The following is a 19,297-nucleotide window of genomic DNA, read 5'->3' on the forward strand; positions in this document are numbered from 1 at the left end:
ATCTCGGCTCATTGCAAGCTCCGCCTCCCGGGTTCCCGCCATTCTCCTGCCTCAGCCTCACGAGTAGCTGGGACTACAGGCGCCCGCCACGGCGCCCGGCTAACTTTTTTTTTTGTATTTTTAGTAGAGACGGGGTTTCACCGTGGTCTCGATCTCCTGACCTTGTGATCCGCCCGCCTTGGCCTCCCAAAGTGCTGGGATTACAGGCGTGAGCCACCGCGCCCGGCCTACATATATACTTTTTAAAAACTATATTCATTTATTGATGAACATTTAGGCTGATTCTACATCCTGACTATTATGAGCACAGCTGCAGTAAACATCAGATGCAGGTATGTATTTGATATACTAATTTCCTTTGTTTTGGATAAATGCCCAGTAGTAGAATTGCTACTAACATATGTTAATTATATTTTTAGTTTTTTGAGAAACCTTCATACTGTTTTCCATAATAGCTGTACCAATTTACATTTCTTTTTGTTTTCTGTGCTTTTGAAGTCTTAGCCATAAAATCTTTGCGTAGACCAATGTCCATAAGCATTTTCTCTGTTTTCTTCTCGTAGTTTTATAGTTTTGGAAATTATGGTTTAGTTTTTATTTTGAGTCGAATTTTGTATATGGTGAGAGATACAAATCTAGTTTCATTTTTCCACACATTGACATCCAGTTTCCCAGCAATATTTACTAAAGAGGCTGTCCTTTCCCTGATATGTGTTCTGATGCATTTGTTGAAAATCAGTTCACTATAAACACACGTATTTATTTCTGAATTGTCTATTCAGTGTTTTCATTTCAAACATCGTATTTTTCAGTTCCTGACATTTTATTTTCATTTTAAAGTTTGTATTTCTCTACTAAAATTTCTCATCTGTTTATTTATTGGAGCTATTCTCTTTTGTAAGTTGTTAGATTTATTTCTAATAACTTTGTTATTGTATACGTGAATTTATATGAAATTTAAAAACATGCAAAACCAATTTATAATAGACATAAGAATATTAGTTGCCTCTGAGAACTGATATTAATTGGAAAAGAGGACAAAGAAGCTTTCGGGGATAATAGGGATGTTTTACATCATGATGAGGTGTGAATTATGGAATATATCCATTTGCCAAAACTCATTTAACTGCACACGTGAGATTTCTTCTCTTCATAGTACTTTACTTATACCTTAATTTTTAATTTTTTATTAATACATAATAATCATACATATTTTGGAGTACATGTGATATTTTGATACGTGTATACAAGGTGCAATAATCAAATCAGTGTATATAAGATATCCATCACTTCAAACATTTATCATTTCTAATAACTTTTAAAACATTATGTGTCTGCTAATTCCAATATTACTATCCTTTGTAGGTCAGCTTTCACTGGATATTTTTGAGAAAGGGGAGTGGGTTATATTTTTCACTTTTCTACATATATAGTATTGATCATATGATTGACATTACAAATGCTACATTGTTGATAGTCTTTATTAATTGTAATTTTCCCTTTAAAAATGTAAACTTTGTCCTAGTAGACAGTCAATTTACAGACAGATGAACTTGATACCTTACAGTGTAATTGAAAGGTGATTAGAAGGTGTCTAGAATAGCCTTACTTCTAATGCTCTTTCTTTCTGGGTTCTCAGTTGAATACCTAGGGTTTTCAGGGAGATCTCTTCACTATTGTCGTTCAGAACTCTAACATCCCTAAGTACTTTGCAACTTGCAGATTCTTCATTTGCTTCAAAAATTTTTAGTGGTTGCTTTCTTTAAGACAACATGGAAGCATATATGTATGCACAGCTAAGCACTGAGCCTAATACTTAAGGGGCCCTCTTCACAGATTGCTGGAGTCCTTTTCTATATAGCTCCAACTTCTCTGGTCCCTGTCCTATAAATGCTAGTCACCAAAAAAGCCTCAAACTCTGATTCTCCCTGTCTACTTAGATCATAAAGATCTTTTTGCTCTGCTTGGGCTCCATCTCCTTGCCGTTTGGTCTCAAAAGTGTTGTGAATAGAAAGTCATAGCAAGGTTGATTTTATGCATTTACTTGATTTCAGCATTTATGGTCACGATCCTCCTAATGTCCTATATCTGAAAACAGCTGTTTTGCATATTTTGTACAATTTTACAGTTGTTTACAACAGAAAAGCTAGTCAGGTAACATTTACTACATCTGTTCCAGAACAGAAGTTTGAAAATTCAGTTGTTAATCTAAAAATCCTTTACCCAAATACCATACACATAACCATTTAAACTTATTGCAATATTTTCTCTACCAGGAATCTTAAAAATGACACACTGAATTTACTACAGAGTTTATAAAAACTGATATTAGGAATTGAAATGTAACATGATTTCAAAACAGAGTGGTTCATGAACCAATTTTTTTACTTGTTTTACTTAATTTTGGGACAGAAACACTGTTATTTTATCAGATCTATCCGAACTACAGAAAAAATTAAAAGGAATATGTTTAAAGAAGATAGGAAAGAAACGTCTCATATTCTCAAGATAATCGAAGACAAAATAGGGAGAAAAATTCCATATCTGAGAAAGAAGCTAATGTGGCTTGGATTATACTTCATGCTGTATAAAAATTAATTTGGTTTTTAAAAGCTCAGTTTGTTCTCTTCTGCTTATCATCAATATTGTTCACTTCAAATTTTGGAAGCTTTATAAATTAAAGTATATATTCTCAATAGAATAATTCTTTTCCTACTAGTTTTAAAAGTTAAACACTGAATTTTTTGTACAAAGCATTTTCTGATTCCCCTTTGTAAAGTTGCACAAGCTACTTCATTTTAGGCATAAAAGAAAAGTAAATTATACTCACTTTAGTACAAGCACCAGTAGTGGTCTCACAGACTGTGAGGATGGAGATATTCTGAGGTCGGTTTAACCATCTTACCACAGTCTTGGTATTGCTTACCCATTTAACCATAGTGATATAGTATTCTCTAGTTTGGAAACAAAATTAAAACATATGTTTAGAGCCAGGGCATTGATACAGTACCAACAATATACATTTGCCATTTTATACATAAGAATAACTGAACTACTCTAAGGATGTTGCTTCATATTAATTTATGTATAGATAGATAGATAAATAGAAATCTACTCTTTTCAAAATTTACATAAATACAAATATATGTGTATGTATGTATTCACATGGACGTATACAAATGTATACAAATATACAGATAATTTGAGAAAAAATTTGAGAGTGAATTATTTCCCAGAAAAGTATTTCTTGGAAAAATCAAAACAAACACATGCTAGACATTTATGAAAATGTTCTATTGATTAGTACTCTTTTACATGCAAAATAAGTACACATTTATAAAGTTATGTTATTTTTTTCTTTAAAATCACAATCAGTGAATCATCGAGAATAATCTTTTCCAATTAAAAGGCAAAGATTATTCCTAGCTTAATACTTATCTTTTACATAACCTCTGTGTTATTTCACTTTATAAATGGGGACTTTGGCTACTAAGGTATTAATGGTTTGTTTTGGTCTTTGCCAATTGTAGACTAAGGACCAGTCCCAATTTTTAATACATAATTTTTTTCCCATATTGTTAATTATCTTATTTATTGGAAACATTTTTAAACAAGGAATGAATCAAATTAAAGAACATGAGAGTCTATCAAATTCTTGGTATAATAAGGATATAATTCATGGGGCTAATTATGTCCTCCTGGTAACTGCTAATTGGAAACAGTTTATATTTCCTTTGTAACACATACATTTGGATGTGTATATAATATGTCACAAAGCTTCCAACTCACATGCAACAAAATGCAATCATCAATACTCATCCATTTATGATAAAAAATACAAAAAACTTTTCTAAAAACCTTCCCAGTTTCAGAACAGATCAGTTACTTTAGAAATAGCCATCCAGTCTACAGCCATACCACCCTGAACATGCCCGATATCATCTGATCGCGGAATAAATAGCCATCCATGTGTCACGGAAAGTGTCATCAATGCACTGTATTAAAACTAAGTAATCTAGTTTTGGCCAGGCACGGTGGCTTATGCCTGTAATCCCAGCACTTTGGGAGGCTGAGGCGGATCATGAGGTCAGCAGGTCGAGACCATGCTGACTAACATGGTAAAACTCCGTCTCTATTAAAAATACAAAAATTTAGCCGGGTGTTGTGGCACACCCCTGTAATCCCAGCTACTCGGGAGGCTGAAGCAGGAGAATCACTTGAACCTGGGAGGCAGAGGTTGCAGTGAGCCAAGATCGTGCCACTGCCCTACAGCCTAACTGACAGAACAAGACTCTGTTTCAAACAAAACAAAACAAAACAAACAAACAAACAAAAAACAAAAAAACCACCCACAGTTAATTAACCTAGTTTTATATGACTTAAAAAAAATCAACTACAGAAAAATAACCTCTTGATACAAATCGCCTGTCTTTAGAAGTATCTGGGATAGATATCCAACTACATGAATGCTACATATCTAACATTACCGAGTAGCTACTGCTTCCTCTAGAAAACCTGTTAGCCTATCAAAGTGAAGATGTCAGTAGAAGGGCAAGCATAACTTGACATACAGGGAAGGCTGCCATATTTTTTTCAACAATCTCTTCAAGACATCTGGCAGCTTTCACAACTAGCTGAGCTCTGCTTGAAAACTGCCTTTAAACTCAGTAAAATCAAAACATGAAGTGCCCTAAGTAGAGTTAATAAGGCAACATTGAATCAAATATGCAGCTAGCTTAGGTATAATCTTTGTCCATATCAATAGGCCTTGTGATCCTGCAAAGAACACTGTCCTGTTTCTTTCCTGCAAAGGACACTGTCCTGTCCTTTCACTGTGTTTCGTTTAAGCCAATTATTTTGCATACACCATTATATTTAGCAATGTGAATATTAAAAAGTAGAAAATGAAGTATTAACCTTTAATAGATTTTTCTAGAGAATTTAGCTTATAGAAAAATGATCGTAAGTACTATAAATAATCAGAAAATAAGTGCTGAAATGCTGAATAATTGATATAAATGTTGTAGAAATCTGAAGTAAAAAAATTAATTTGAATATTGTAAACAACTAACCAAAGACTGCAAAATCAAGAAGGTCATATTTTCTGGTAAAAATTTAGATTGAAATGATAGATAGTTGATTTTCTAATCTAATCAGAAATTTGTCTCAATTACCTGCCATAATATTATATTTTGTGCAATATGAGGTAACAAACTAACAGGAATAATTTTAAAAATAAATACCAACAACAACAAAACAATTTATTGATCTTGAGAGCTTTCCTTTTCAAAGTTGGTCTCAAATGAAATGTTACAAGAACATCTTTGCAACACTTCACAGGCATGATAAAATATATTGATTAGCTAAGATGCCAAATTTTGACTTAAAAAAACAAAACTTAATCTGTGGAAAAGAATGAAAAAGTCAACCAGTACAAATGTGGAGAATAACTGATTTTTAAGGGAACACTAACTTAGTTGTAAATTGTCAAGTTGAAAATCATTAATTTACAGCAATACAGTTATATTTCTTTTTGATTAAATATTATGATTATTGTGTTTGTTTTTTACATAATGTGCCTTATGGTCATAAGCAAAGCATAATCTGATGTGAGATACCTCATTATAAGCCTTGCTTATACCCAAGAATGACCTTGCACATGGTAAACACAATCTGAAGAATGAAGGCTTTCCACAAATTTTAATTTGTAAAGTCAAACAAACGGCCATTTCAAACCACTGAAATTTCTATGTTAAAGTGTTGGAGATAGCCAAAATGGAAGCTCAAGTAGAGCCTGACACATAGGCAGGGAGGAAAGATATATCTATTCACTAAATCACTTCCTATATCCTTTCTTTCCTTACCCCAGGAGCCTAGGTATACATCTCCCTGTGATTCATATTGACTGGTCATGCTTACTCATAAGTATTCAGGCTGTCTCTGAATGAGGGAGTAGGGAAGCACCCTTACCTGGAAATGCCACACTCCTTGGCCTGCCTGCTGCAGATGTAGCTGTCCTCCTGGAACTCCATCTTATGAACACATTAGATCTGGTGTTCCACGACCAGTGGCCAGCAGAAGTGTCCCTTTCTTATAACTGGGTTTCCTGCTTGTTCCTAGTCTCCATGGCTCTGGATTACCCAGGAAGTCCTCGAGGATCTCGTCCTCTTGAGCCACAGAGACAGAGACAAGCTAGTTAGAGGGATTGCACTCAAGTCAACAGAGACTTTCTATCAGCTGGGTGGTCTGGCACAGAAGATCTAATTGTCCACAAGGTTATGTGGAATGGAGGCCCCAGCATCACCTGCAGACAGGTATGTTAGCAGTTACACCGTGTTTTCACGGCCTTCCTGTCCAATCATTGCTCTGTATTTACACCAAAATATTCGTGCAATGTAGTTACTTTGAGCTCATTCTCTTCTAGAAAATCTGTGATGTCTTCCCATAAGTATATTATGATGGTATTCATGACCAAATTATAGCTAGTGTTCTCCAAAGACCTCTGTTAGTAACTATGCATTACTTGTAAGAAGGGTTATTCAGGACACTTCCATGAACATGGGTTAATTTATTAATTAGATTTTCTTGGAAGGCACAGATATTCCTTGGAAGACTGAGAGATGTAGGATAGATATACTTAAAGAAATAGGGAGAGAAAGCATGACAGTGTCAAGCCCAGAGTGAAAGGGGCAGAATGACCATGTTAAATCAGTGATGCAGGTTGAGAACAATGGGTCACAAAAGATAGGTGACTACAGAAAGGTTTCTAAGAAGTAAAATAATGCTAAAGACATAGAATGAGAAGAAACTAAGGACGAATCATTACTTTTACTCTTCAGACTAGAGAGGTCTACACAAATGACCATGTATCACTTCTCCAAATTAATGTGACTTATCCAATCTGTGGAAAATCTTCATGATTCATTATCATAAGATAAAATTTCCCTGGAAAGTAAATATATATTTTAAAATTCACACTTAAATTTTCTAATAAATGTATTGAGTGATTGCAATACCTACGTGAACAGTACAACAATTTGGCAAAATGTTTCTTCCTTCCGAGATGAGATAACCCATCTAACTCCCACTGGTTCTGGGGATATTCAAGAAGGGGCATTATCTTAGTTTCTACCATGTTACATTCTTTTCAGAATCAATACAGACTGTGATTCAGATAAAGATAAACTGAATGGTGATGAGATGAGTCTGAACTGAATTACTATTGAAGAAAAGCTGTACTCATTGTCTACACTGGTGAAATGACTTCAGCTGAATCAGATATAAATAAACAAATAAAACAATTGAAGAGAATATGAGGAAAATAATTAGGGGAAGAAATTGTGCATTACTATAGATTATCTTATCCTTTTAATTTCTTTTTAAATCATATAAATTAATTAAAATGTATTTTACAGTCTTTGATGAGTATAAGCATTGGGTTGAAGGGACAATGATAATGATACTAGCTTGGGGAACTTTTTCTATTATAGGGATAAACACTAGTTATTATAAATAGGTAAACCAATCGTCCAAGTAAACAATCAAACAGACTAAAAAAAGAACCTAAGATCTTCAATTCACAACAAAAAATGTTGTTCTCCATGGTAGAGGTCAGAGAATCCGGTTTATAAGGTAGTGCAAATCATGAAAAAAACTTTCTATATTGATCTTACTATTATTCCTCCTTATATTATTATTGTAGTCATTGTGGCGATTTTATTAAGAGATGAAAGCTAAGAGATGATCGTATTTGCGGTTTAGGTGTGGTGGGAAAAAAAGTACTAAAAAGGAAACTGAAAAGGAAAAAACGATAGTTTGTGACTGTACTGAGAAACCAAACATGATTCACTTATTGACTGTCAACTCACAGATAACCTAAAGATTATAAAAATATGCCAGATGCTTAAGTAACATACAAAAAAACCCATAAACATGCAAATTATTATAAAAAGTTAATTATTTAAGTATTCTGCTATTGAGAGTTTAGGCAGTATTTCAAATTATACAGGTAGCTATGCTATGAGCACAACACAAACATCAAAAAGAAAAGAGGACATTTGATGAACTTAATAGGACATGAAGAAAGTATGTTATTAATAATTTAATTTATATATATTTATATTTATACAAATAGGTAAAAAAAAAAAAAGGTCAGGAATCAAAAGCTCCTTTTAAGAAACATGGATATTGTAAAATTGATTCCCATTGCAAACATTTTTTTGAAAGGAAAAAAATTAGAAATTATTATTTCAAGACAAGCGGGGCCAGTCACGGTGGCTCACGCCTGTAATCCCAGCATTTTGGGAGGCTGAGGCGGGCGCATCACGAGTTCAAGAGATTGAGACCATCCTGGCTAACACGTTGAAACCCGATCTCTACTAAAAATTCAAAACATTAGCCAGGAATGGTGGCACACCCCTGTAGTCCCAGCTACTTGGGAAGCTGAGGCAGTAGAATAGCTTGAACCGGGAGGCAGAGATTGCAGTGAGCTGAGAATGTGCCACTGCACTCCAGCCTGGGTGACAGAGCTAGACTCCATCTCCAAAAAAAAAAAGACAAGGGGATTCAGCCCTGAGAGAAGTAAAGTGATTTATCCAATGAGATAAATGAAATGGTGACTCAAACACTCCTAGTCTATTTCCCTTTCTTGTTATTCCATAGCATTAAACAAACCAGAGAAAAAGACAAGAGTTAAGGACCAGATAAAACGTCAATAGTATCCATCATTGCTTCATTTCTAAGGTAACCATTCAAGGCTGCTAGATCAAGCTCAGAAATAAATGTTACTATTTGATTTGGTCAGCTTTATTACATTATATGTCAATTCAGGCCTATCTTTAAGGTCTTCCATCCATTGTGGATGAAATGCTCTGCAACTTGATGAAAGAGGCCTTACTTCATTTTCTACTTTTCTCATCAATGAGTCCTGAGCCTCTATCTCAATCATTTACTCTCACTGGGATTTATCTTTTCCATCAGTAGAAGGAGACATTTGTATTAGGTAGTTAATGAAGGTCTTCTGGAGTAAGCATTCCATAAACCTTTATTACCTTTTCAAGTAGGTAAAATTTCCACACACATCAGGCTGCACTCTCTGTGAAAATGACCAACTGGGATGAAATTTTTTCTAAATAATGTCAATGAAACAACATTTGAATGAAATTTCTGTTGGAACCAATCACCCTAACTGATTATCGATATCATCAAATAAACTTTGAACTTAGCCCCACATCATTCAATATAATGTGAAAACATTTTTCTAAATCAGCTGCCTCTCCCATCTCTAGGGTTGTAAAAATTTCCAAAGGACTCTAGTATTTGAAAGAATCACTTTTGAAGTCTGAAACCATGCTGGATTTCAAAACACACATGATTGTTTAATTAGTTCACTACTGAAGATTTTGCTAATATTAAAATTATGCCTCTGACCCAATAAAATGTGTTTATTTTCTCCCTGATAAAGTTTCTTAAATATAAATACTTCATATGTAGGATATTTTGAAAAAAAATTATTAAATGTATCTGTCTGGAGAAGAAAGCTTAAGAATCTTTGGCAAAACTCTGGGGAGAAAGTTGGAAAAACTCACAAATTCCAGAGAGATTATACACTTTTAACGAACACCTTCAAAAAAGCATGTGGAGCAACTATGTTCTTGAAGAAAATTCAGTGGAAAATGATCCTTTGTTCCCATCTCTGTCACATCTCCAGCAAAAGGCCTAATTCTCAGTATCAGGCTCTTCAGTCATTGTGTGGTGCTGATAATCACCTTGGAGCTAAATGCTTCTTGGAAACAGCCAGACACCGAGAATGACTTCATTCCTCACTAATGCAGGCAACTTCAGCTCTATTTTCAAGTGGATTTGTTGAGCTGATCACATCTCTCTCTAAATTGCAGCAAAATGGTAATTGGAGTGAAAATATCTATTTCCCCATAAAAGTGAAATTAAAATTGCATACCTTGATTTAAAGCTGTCAGGTGGCATGAGTTCCAAAGTGTGAGTTGGTCCATACAGGTTTACAACATATAATTTTATTGTTGGATTCACTTGACCTGCCTTTGAGAAAATGAAAGTTGTATTGCAAGTATATTAAGCATTAGAATATATTGAGCAAAAAAGAAGAGGATTTTTGATTCATTTACTGTTTTGTGTTAGAAGAGAAAAAAAGTTTAATTTCTCTGAAGTAGAAATGATTTTAAATCGACAACGTGATTGCTTTGAATTGTTTTTGAAGATTGCTGCTTCTCAAGCATTTTCGTCAGACAATTAAAGGTGATAGGAAATTGTGATGACTTCACTTATTAGGCAGTGCTACTGTGTTCTTTCCCTAAAATGGCACCAGAAGGGCTGGCTGTACAAAAACAAAAACAAAACAACAACAACAAAAAACCTAGTAGATCAAATAGCTACTCACATTAGAGGATATGCACTGCAATGGGAAGAAGGTTTGACTAATCAAAAAAAAAAAAAAAAAAAGGAGAAATGAAGAAAAAAAGAAAGGAAAGAAAGAAGGAAGCCTACCCAAACCAGGTGTCCCATGCTTAAAATTCCAAAAGCCTAATGTAGGCTATCACATTAATCTCCCTGGCGTTTCTTTTAAACATTACTAATTACTACATGGGGTGACTTATTTGCATAATTGACGACCCTTGGAAGGTGGGCCATGGGCAGACTGCCCTCACTGAGTACCTGGCATGAGGGACAGAAAGGCAAGGATAACAAGGATACTGTAATTTGAGTTTAGTGAATCAACACTTTATTAAATAAATAATAACTAGCAGGCACAGTAGTTGGTATGTTTCTGGCACATAGTAGACACTAAAGGCATTGCACAAATTATTAAATTAAATGTCCCTACTACAGTCGTAAGATATAAACATTTTCTTGGTCACAATGGAGAATCTAAGCAAACTGTGTGAGGTCAAATACCTAAAACTAAGAAAGTTAGTATTTAAACTCAGGATGTTCTTAACTACAATGCAAATATTGTGCTTTCTGTTCATTCCAACACAATGGCCTTCAAAGTTTTACCAAATACACTGTGAGTAAGGGGCAGGAATGAGAACTTTCATCGACATATCTCAAGCAGTTTGAATGAATGAATGAATAATCACATCAATAATGTATCAAATTGCTTGATTACTTGTGACTCAATATGATTCCAAACAATATGCCATTATCTTTATGATGTGGCTGATGCTTAAAGAAGTCTACATGAAATATATAGAAAAGAAAAAGGAAATTAAATGTGGGTTGAATTTAAAAATCTGCTAAAAACCTAAAGGGAATGATAAAACAGATTTAAACATGTCGAAGATCCATGTTTAAGGAATTGGCATTGACAAAACCCATAGTTAAATCAGGACCAGAATCAACGTAATACATTCCAACAATAGCCAGCAAGAGGTCCTCAATAACTGTTGTTTTGTTAGGATATCAGAAGAGACCAGCACATCTGTGGAAGTGCATCATTCACAGGTCAGAAGTTTTGAGCCAAAGGAGGAAGTCAGGAAAGGTTTCCACTACGGAAATGAGGTAACTATTAAGAGAGATTATGAAACTGGTTCATGGAGTAAAGGGCTTCCTGGAAGATAAGCTATGAGCCTGCCATGTACCAAAGGCTCTGGTATCAGAACTTGCAAATCTTTTCATTGTTCCCAAGCCCGACAGTGCCTGGACACATTTTTTGGGCAGTTTAGCCTTCTGTGACTCTTAGGAGCTCCCTTTCACATCATTCTTGTTTTAAATTAGTTGTCATGTTTCTCCCTGAAAATAATGGCCTTATCTATTTACTTTTTAGCCTACCATTTATCTAGCTAGATCAGGTATGCTACACTTTAGAGCCTGACACAGTATAGCAGTGCCATTCAAAGTGTTGTTCTTGGACTGTAGCATCAATCAGCATCTGGAAGCTTTAGCAATGCGTTCATGGACCCCACCTGAAACCTGTATTCAGACATGGAATTAGAATCTCTCAGTGTGGGCCTACAAATCTGTTTGAACAAAATTCCCAGATAATCGGTGTCCAAATTTTAATAAAATACTTATCTTTATCTGTATCCTTATCTATTTATCTATCTATCTATGTAACAGCTCAGTGGTGGTCAAAAGTTAGCCAGCGTCACAATCATTGAGAGGTCCTGAGGAGCTTGTTAAGATACTGATTGCTGAAGCCAGTCCACCTCCAGCATGCAGCTGATACCCTATGATGCTGGTGCAAGGACCACATTTTGAGAATGGGCTTAGCTTAATATGTAAGTCAGTGAAACTTGAGTCCAAGTGTTGACCCTTTTATTTACTTGGCATGGCTACGAGCACATGCTAAAGATTCTCAAGTATCATTTTATTTGTCTCATTTTGTCCAAAGTGAGACAAACTGTTCTTTAAGAATATGTCACAAATCAGAAATTTTGAGTTGAAGCTTTCCTGTCTGTAGATAAGAATATCTCATAGACTAATAAAAAGATTTATATGAAGTGCCTAAAATAGGATATGGTACTGAATTAAAATGATAATTATTGTTAAGACAGTAAATCTTCTAGTTAGTGAAAAGCTGTGCTTCTATTTTTTATCATTTGAGACACTGATTAAAGCAAATGGGAAATTTAATTAGATCTTTCTGTGAATTCTTACCAATGATGCAGTTTTATGGCACACTTTGTTAAAGACATATCAGTTATCATCTTTAAGGCAATTTTCTTTATGTCTGCAGCACTATAAGCTTATCACAAAGTAGAAGTTGTGCACACATGTGGCCAGTTTTCAGACAAAATGTAAACATCTCAACTAAGCGTTAGGCTGCCTCCAAAATTCAAGAGTCTAGCATTCTATAATCTCAGATTTGTATCTTTCCATGGAGTTTTGAAATTAAGCGCACATCACAAGTTCATTTGTACATTTTAATATTTGAATCATTTCAAGAGTTTGCAGATTAGAGGGTTTTCATCTATTTGCTTTTTACAGTTACATTTGCCATGAAGACTGCAAATCCACAAATTTCTTCCCTCTATTGTTCTGAAACACAAGCCTCAATAACAATTAACCTTATTTTTCTGGCAACTAAATTGTCATTAAACAAGATAATGTTTTAATTAAAAAGATTAACCTGAGGTTACTGGGATAGAAGCGTGCATCTCTTTTGTGCTGAATTGCTAATGATAGGGTATTTTATGAGTTCTGAATGATGCTGAATTAAGTAAAATACAAATATATTTGTTTACTGCATTTCATTAGTAAATCTGACCACATTAAGTATTTTCTATACTCCTTTTAATCTAGTTTAATTTAAATCACAATTTAGTATAAACTCTGTGTTGCTTCAATTTTAAAAGTAGCATTTTTTTGAAAGTTTTTATTGCATAAGAGTGAATTGAAACAATACATTTGTTACAGCAAAAACTAACAAAAAAATTTTGAAACCAGAGCAGATACTAAAAATTCTGAAAATTGAAGTAACATACCCAAAATGATACTAAAATTTGTTTTAAGAACAAGAACCAAAACAGATTATTTTCTTAGAGTCCTATTGTCTTAACTACCTGGGTAGATGAGCAGGTCTTCCTACTAAAAATCACCTGAGACCTGGAAATGCTTTCTTATTTCTAATAAATATTAGCGGTAGTTATCATATAGAGTTACATATATTATTTGCATATATATAAAATGACAGGCAATGAATATTAACAGTGGTTATCGTATATAGTTATATATATTATTTGCATATATATAAAATGACAGGCAATGAATATTAACAGTAGTTATCATATATAGTTCTATATATTATTTGCATATATATAAAATGACAGGTGTGAGGCTAAGAACGGCACCCATATGTAGCTTAAGTCATTAGGAGTAAATGGAGCAAATAGAGCTCCATATATATGTGTTAACTTGACAAAGAGATGTTTGGATTCCAGGTGTGTTTTTAGAAATACAAATTGTTGACCTGTGGTAGTTTTATAGAGAGGTATGAAATCAATAGATTTGAGTTTTTTCTTTGTTCTTAAAACAACTGTGACTTGTATAAAAGCACTAAGCCTTTTAGAATCTATTTGCTCATTTGTGAAATAGAGACAATTGTGATAAAGACCAAATGAAAAAAAAAAACAAATAAGTGGAAAGTCTCCCTGAAAACATAAAGTTTATCACTAGCATATGTGATTTCTACAATTAATCAACAAACATTATTATGTTATGCCTATCTTTACTATCAACCACTATTAACTTATTAGAAGAAATGATCAAATAATAAAGTATCTAGGTTCATATCCAGTATCTTCGGAATTATTGCTGACATACTTTAACTTCCTCAAATGCTTCCATTGGCTCATGTGTTTGTCTCAATCTAGTCAAAATTATGAGGCCTAGGTATGGCCAAGTTCAAGCACCATGAGTCTAGAACTAAGAAGGCAATTTGAGCATATAGCTAATGCATATGGTTTTTCTATGTGAATAAAAAAAAAAATCCCATTTCTTTTGGGAAATCAGTTACAAACAGTTGTCCCTTCCACAGAACTGGCTGAATTTTCTTTGTGCAGTGCATCGAGCAGTCAGATGTCAGTGTGCTCCTTTTGTGCAGTGCACTGAGCAGTCAGATGTGATTGTGCTCCTTTTGTGCAGTGCACTGAGGAGCTGGATATTATTCTATTCCTTTGTGCCATGCACTGAACAGTTGAATGTGCGTTTCACAGTATGTCACTAGTTCTCCATTTCACATTTAAATTGCCAGGTGAACATTTATTATCATAAATCAAACAATGTGAGAATTAATACATTTGGGGCAACTTTTCAGGTTTTTTCTGGGGGAAAAAATAGTGTTGGTATGCTGTATAGGCCCAAACTGTCATGCCAAAAAAAAAAAAAAAAAAAAAAAAAAAGAAGGCTAAATCTATAACTGGAGAAAGTAGAAGTTCTTTTCTTTGAGTATAATAAAAATCTCTTACTGAGTATTATTTTTGTGACGCTAAATCGTTATGTTATCCTAAAAAACACTGAGTATATCTGCCTTTAAATCTATGTGCAGAGAAGACACTAAAAATAACATTTAAAAATCATGGATTTATATTCTTCATAATCTTGCATTTAATACTACAACCTGTGGAAGGAAGATGGATGAGAAAGAATGGCAGTAAAATCTCACTGAGCAAAATGCTCATCTTATTTCTGATCCTCCATATTCAAGCCTCCTTTTTTTGCCCTTGGATAAAATGAATGTGGTGGATGGTGCGAACAGAAGGAAAGTGTGAATTACCTCACCCCCACCCTGACAGGGCTAGAGTAATGAGGGTGATGGGAGTCTGCCCTGTAGTTTGTCCAGCTAGTGTACTGCATGAATTAAAAGGTAGAAAACCTATTGTGCTTGAAAAAGCAAAGTACAACTCACTAAAGAAATGGCGTAAAAATGACTTCTAAATGAGCTCAACATCCTCTCTTAACTAGGAGCTAAAATGAGAAGTGAAATTTTACAAGTTTCCTGTAAGACGTCTTTACATGATTAATGTATTGGGAGCCTTCCTCATGAGCTTTCTTCTTCGTTATATAAACATTGGGAAAATTACAGGTTTAAAAGAGATCTCAAGTAATTAAAGATGGCATACAGAGGAAAAAACAGTACAATCCAGATGTTTTTACAACCCTTTTATAGAGGCCTTGCCCAACACTTGAAAATACTTTTGTTATCTGGAACATATTGCCATATTTGCTTCATCTGACAAAAAGTTCTATCTATCTTACCTACCCATGGTTATGACTCCATACCAGCATTTTATATAGTGTGTTCTAGATTATGCTCTGCCAAGGTAATGCTGATATTAATACTAATACTAATCAATGCTTTATGCTTAGTCTATTCTTTATGGGTGATTTTTCATGCTTGGTCTTTTCTTTACTGAGATTCTTTATGCTTAATCTATTTCATACTGGAGATTCTTTATGTGTAGTCTATTTTTTATAAAAGATTTATAATATACATTAACATATAGTACATTAAGTGCTCTAAGAAATCATCTGAAAGAGGCTAGATTTTTTTTTAAAGATGTTCCAGTGCATTTGACCATGGCACTTTCCCCTTCCTTGTAACAACTATTATGGGGTACGCCTTGGAGAAAACATTGCCCAGGCATCAGTACACCCCCAATCACTTTTCTCCCCACTTTCAACTGTAAGGTGTGAAAAAATAAAAGTAAGCATCAACAGGAAAGAAATTCAGCAAAAGTGAAAGTCCACACACTTTTAAATCATCTCTACCTCTTTCACTGTGTATAGACTATTGGGAGCTTGAAAGTGATGAGTCTGACAAGTATGGAAAACTTCTGTTTTCCTCCAAAGACAACTTGTTCAAGAACCAAGAATACCATCTGTCAAGTCACTAGTGCAGACAGAGAAGGAACAAAATAGGACTTTCACGTTACTTACCTTAGGATACGGATACTGCTTTCCTTTGGGATACAATGCTCCAGTAAACCGAGGGATAACCATGGTGGGTACCAAGGAGTCATTTATCATCAGGAAGGCAAGTCTTTCTCCATCTGGTGACCACCAGTGGGCGATGTGAGAATGCAGGAGTTCCTCTAGAATAAATGAGTGTTATTTGAGACCAACTGTAGAGATGTGGGCTCAGTGACCCACAAACATCTGTCCTTGAAATCTCCATTATACACCTACATTTTCTAGACTGTGTATTGAATTTTATTAACTTCCCTGAGAATTCTCCAATTCTGAGTTACCCTTTTAATTCCAGGAAGAGCAGCTGTAGAGGAAGGAAACAATGAAGCAATGAAGTCAGGATTTCATGAATTTTCAGTAATGTAGACAGAACAGATGAAAGCACTACTGGAGTAATCAGAATGAGAACAGTGATTGAAGAGTGAGATGTGGCCTAAAACCATATCCTTGTCATGAATCATTCGTATTTGCATGCAATCATATTTGCATTCTATCATCATCAACCAAATTGAGGGCCCACTAGATGGCTCAAACTATTTCAAGCTCTAGGAAAACAGAATAAGAGGTATACTAGGTATCTGTCATTTAATTCAAGATCCACTATCCACTTTTTTGATTCCCGATTTCTGGTCCAGAAAGCTAACCTATGTGAATGACATCAAAAGGGCCCCCACGTCCTCTGGCTTCCCTTTGGCAGGAGATTAGAAAGAAGAGAGTAAAGTCAGGTTATTTATTCTCTTGGCTCTACCCTACAATGTTACCTCAGGCTGGCTGTGAACTTTAAATGATATCACTACTTGTGTCACTGCAGCCACTTCTACGCAAATTTCTCCTTCTGTGTCTAGTAATGGCTCATCTTCATGGTCATAGGAGTGGTAACAATTTGGCTGCTACTAGCTGAGTTTACATCACTTTCCTTTGTGTTTTTCCTACTCCTTCACCTTAGCAAATGCTCTCCTTGTAAATAAAAAGATAACAAAATGTTCGCTTTGTAAATAAATTGTCTTCAAAGTATCTTGTTGAATGTGCCAACACTTGGGACTCTGACAGATACAGAAGTTAATACTAGCAGCAGACTCAGAAGAGACCCTCAAAATTAGATTTTGAGACTACGTTTGTCATCTCTCTATCTATATGTACAAATGGAATTTATCACTTTCTCAGGTGAGAACTGGAGCATAGACAATCCATAGCAAGAGATGGAATTGTGAGTAATCAATCATCAGTGGTGGTGACATGGAATAAAATACAGGTAGAGGGAAATGGCACTGGGAGAACAAGTGCTTGTTGAAATAGATAATATTTTTCAATACAAGTGACAATGGTCTTTTTTCAAATCTTGTAATGCCTGTCCTATGATTGTCATATGGAGAGTGGCAGAGGCTTCACATAGCATCTCTAGTTTTAGCAAGTAAGTGTTCTAGCACTTACTTGCTACAACAATGGTGATTGTAAAGATTAGGAAATAAGTTCCCATGGTTCTTCTGACACCCCAGAGACAGTACACAGGAAAAAAGAGAACTTGAAACCATGATTGTGAAATTAGGAATGCCATGCAGAACAAAAGCTCATGATGGTATCTTTGGAAGAGTCCATCTCTTTTGTGGTTGCAAGAAAACTATGGCTACAGTCCAAGATAACATAGGAATGGTTGCAGGGTTGCAATACATATTAGAGGCTCAACTCCATTTGTTCTTTTAAGGAAAGCCAAAGATATTCATAAAGATGGATTGGGACCTCAACACACAGGATAAGAATGTTTGGACAAAAGTATACAGTATAGTTATGATTTCTGGGACAGTCTTATAAATAATACATTATGGTTGAGTGCTGCTGTATGTGGTTAATTTTATGGCTGAAGACACTGACCATCAAAATTCTGACAAATCTTCTTGCTGACAGAGGCAACCTCTATCCTAGGGAACAAGACCTCCTCTGCATAGAGGTAGAGAATGAGAGACAAATTTATTTAAAATGTAAAAGTGTGTAACACTGGGGATGTTTCTAGAAATGTAGTAGTTTGGGATACATTGGGATGTCTCTTCTAAAGTGAGAGAAAATTTGTTGTGATTGTACTTATGCAAAAGTAAACAGGAATTGAATTCTTTGGACTTTGAAAACAACATAAGCTGCATTGACATATGTTCTCTGTTCTGTATCCCAGACAAGCTGTAAAGCTGCTAGTTCTGAGTAGAATCCGTGTACCAGGGGGCCCTGCAATTGATCTAGGCCATGTTGCAACCTTCTCTATGTCCAGAACTTTGTGACTCCAGCAGATCCGATGCAATGTCAGTGCCCATAGCAAATAGAGATGCTGTGTGGAGCCTTTGGGACTCTCCATATGACAATCATAGGACAGGCATTACAAAATTTGAAAAAAGACCATTGTCGCTTGTATTGAAAAATCTTATCTATTTCAAGAGCAGCTCTTTCCAGGGCTCCAGTAGAAACATTTAGCCTCACCATAGGATATCAAGTGAGTATGCAACCAAAACTGCCCATCATGAAATGTTATCTGATCCACTGACCATAGAATAGAACACACACACACCATTCCACTAAAAAATAACAGTGAAATTGAGCCAGAAAACAAATGTGACTACCCATTGTATTGTGTTCTCTGCTTGATCTCCTCTCCTCATCTCACATCTGTGCCACAAGGCATGTTTTCTAACACAGGTTGGCAAGGGAGAAATAAACGCAGGCCTGGTTTATGGCAGGTCTGCATGATGTACAACAACAAGCTGGAATTGGGTAGGCTCTGTATTAGAATCTGACTCAGGAGTGGCACTGAAAGTCAATAATAAACAGAAATCTTCCCAGTTGGTAAGATTTTGAAGGGAATACTTAGTTG

The 19,297-nt window shown here is 35.1% G+C and overlaps 1 protein-coding gene across 1 annotated transcript in view; it reads right to left on the reverse strand.

The window, feature by feature from the left end:
• The window catches only part of DPP10 (dipeptidyl peptidase like 10), a 629,039-nt gene that overhangs the window by 13,080 nt on the left and 596,662 nt on the right, over nucleotides 1-19,297 (reverse strand). The window contains exons 9-11 of the mRNA XM_026449363.1: nucleotides 16,414-16,568; nucleotides 9,959-10,056; nucleotides 2,831-2,954 (exon numbers count right to left, since the gene is read on the reverse strand). Coding sequence (XP_026305148.1) covers nucleotides 2,831-2,954; nucleotides 9,959-10,056; nucleotides 16,414-16,568 — 377 coding nt within the window. The remainder of the gene's footprint in view (nucleotides 1-2,830; nucleotides 2,955-9,958; nucleotides 10,057-16,413; nucleotides 16,569-19,297) is intronic.

This window comes from Piliocolobus tephrosceles, chromosome 11 (genome assembly GCF_002776525.5).
Source record: "Piliocolobus tephrosceles isolate RC106 chromosome 11, ASM277652v3, whole genome shotgun sequence".
NCBI lineage: Eukaryota > Metazoa > Chordata > Mammalia > Primates > Cercopithecidae > Piliocolobus > Piliocolobus tephrosceles.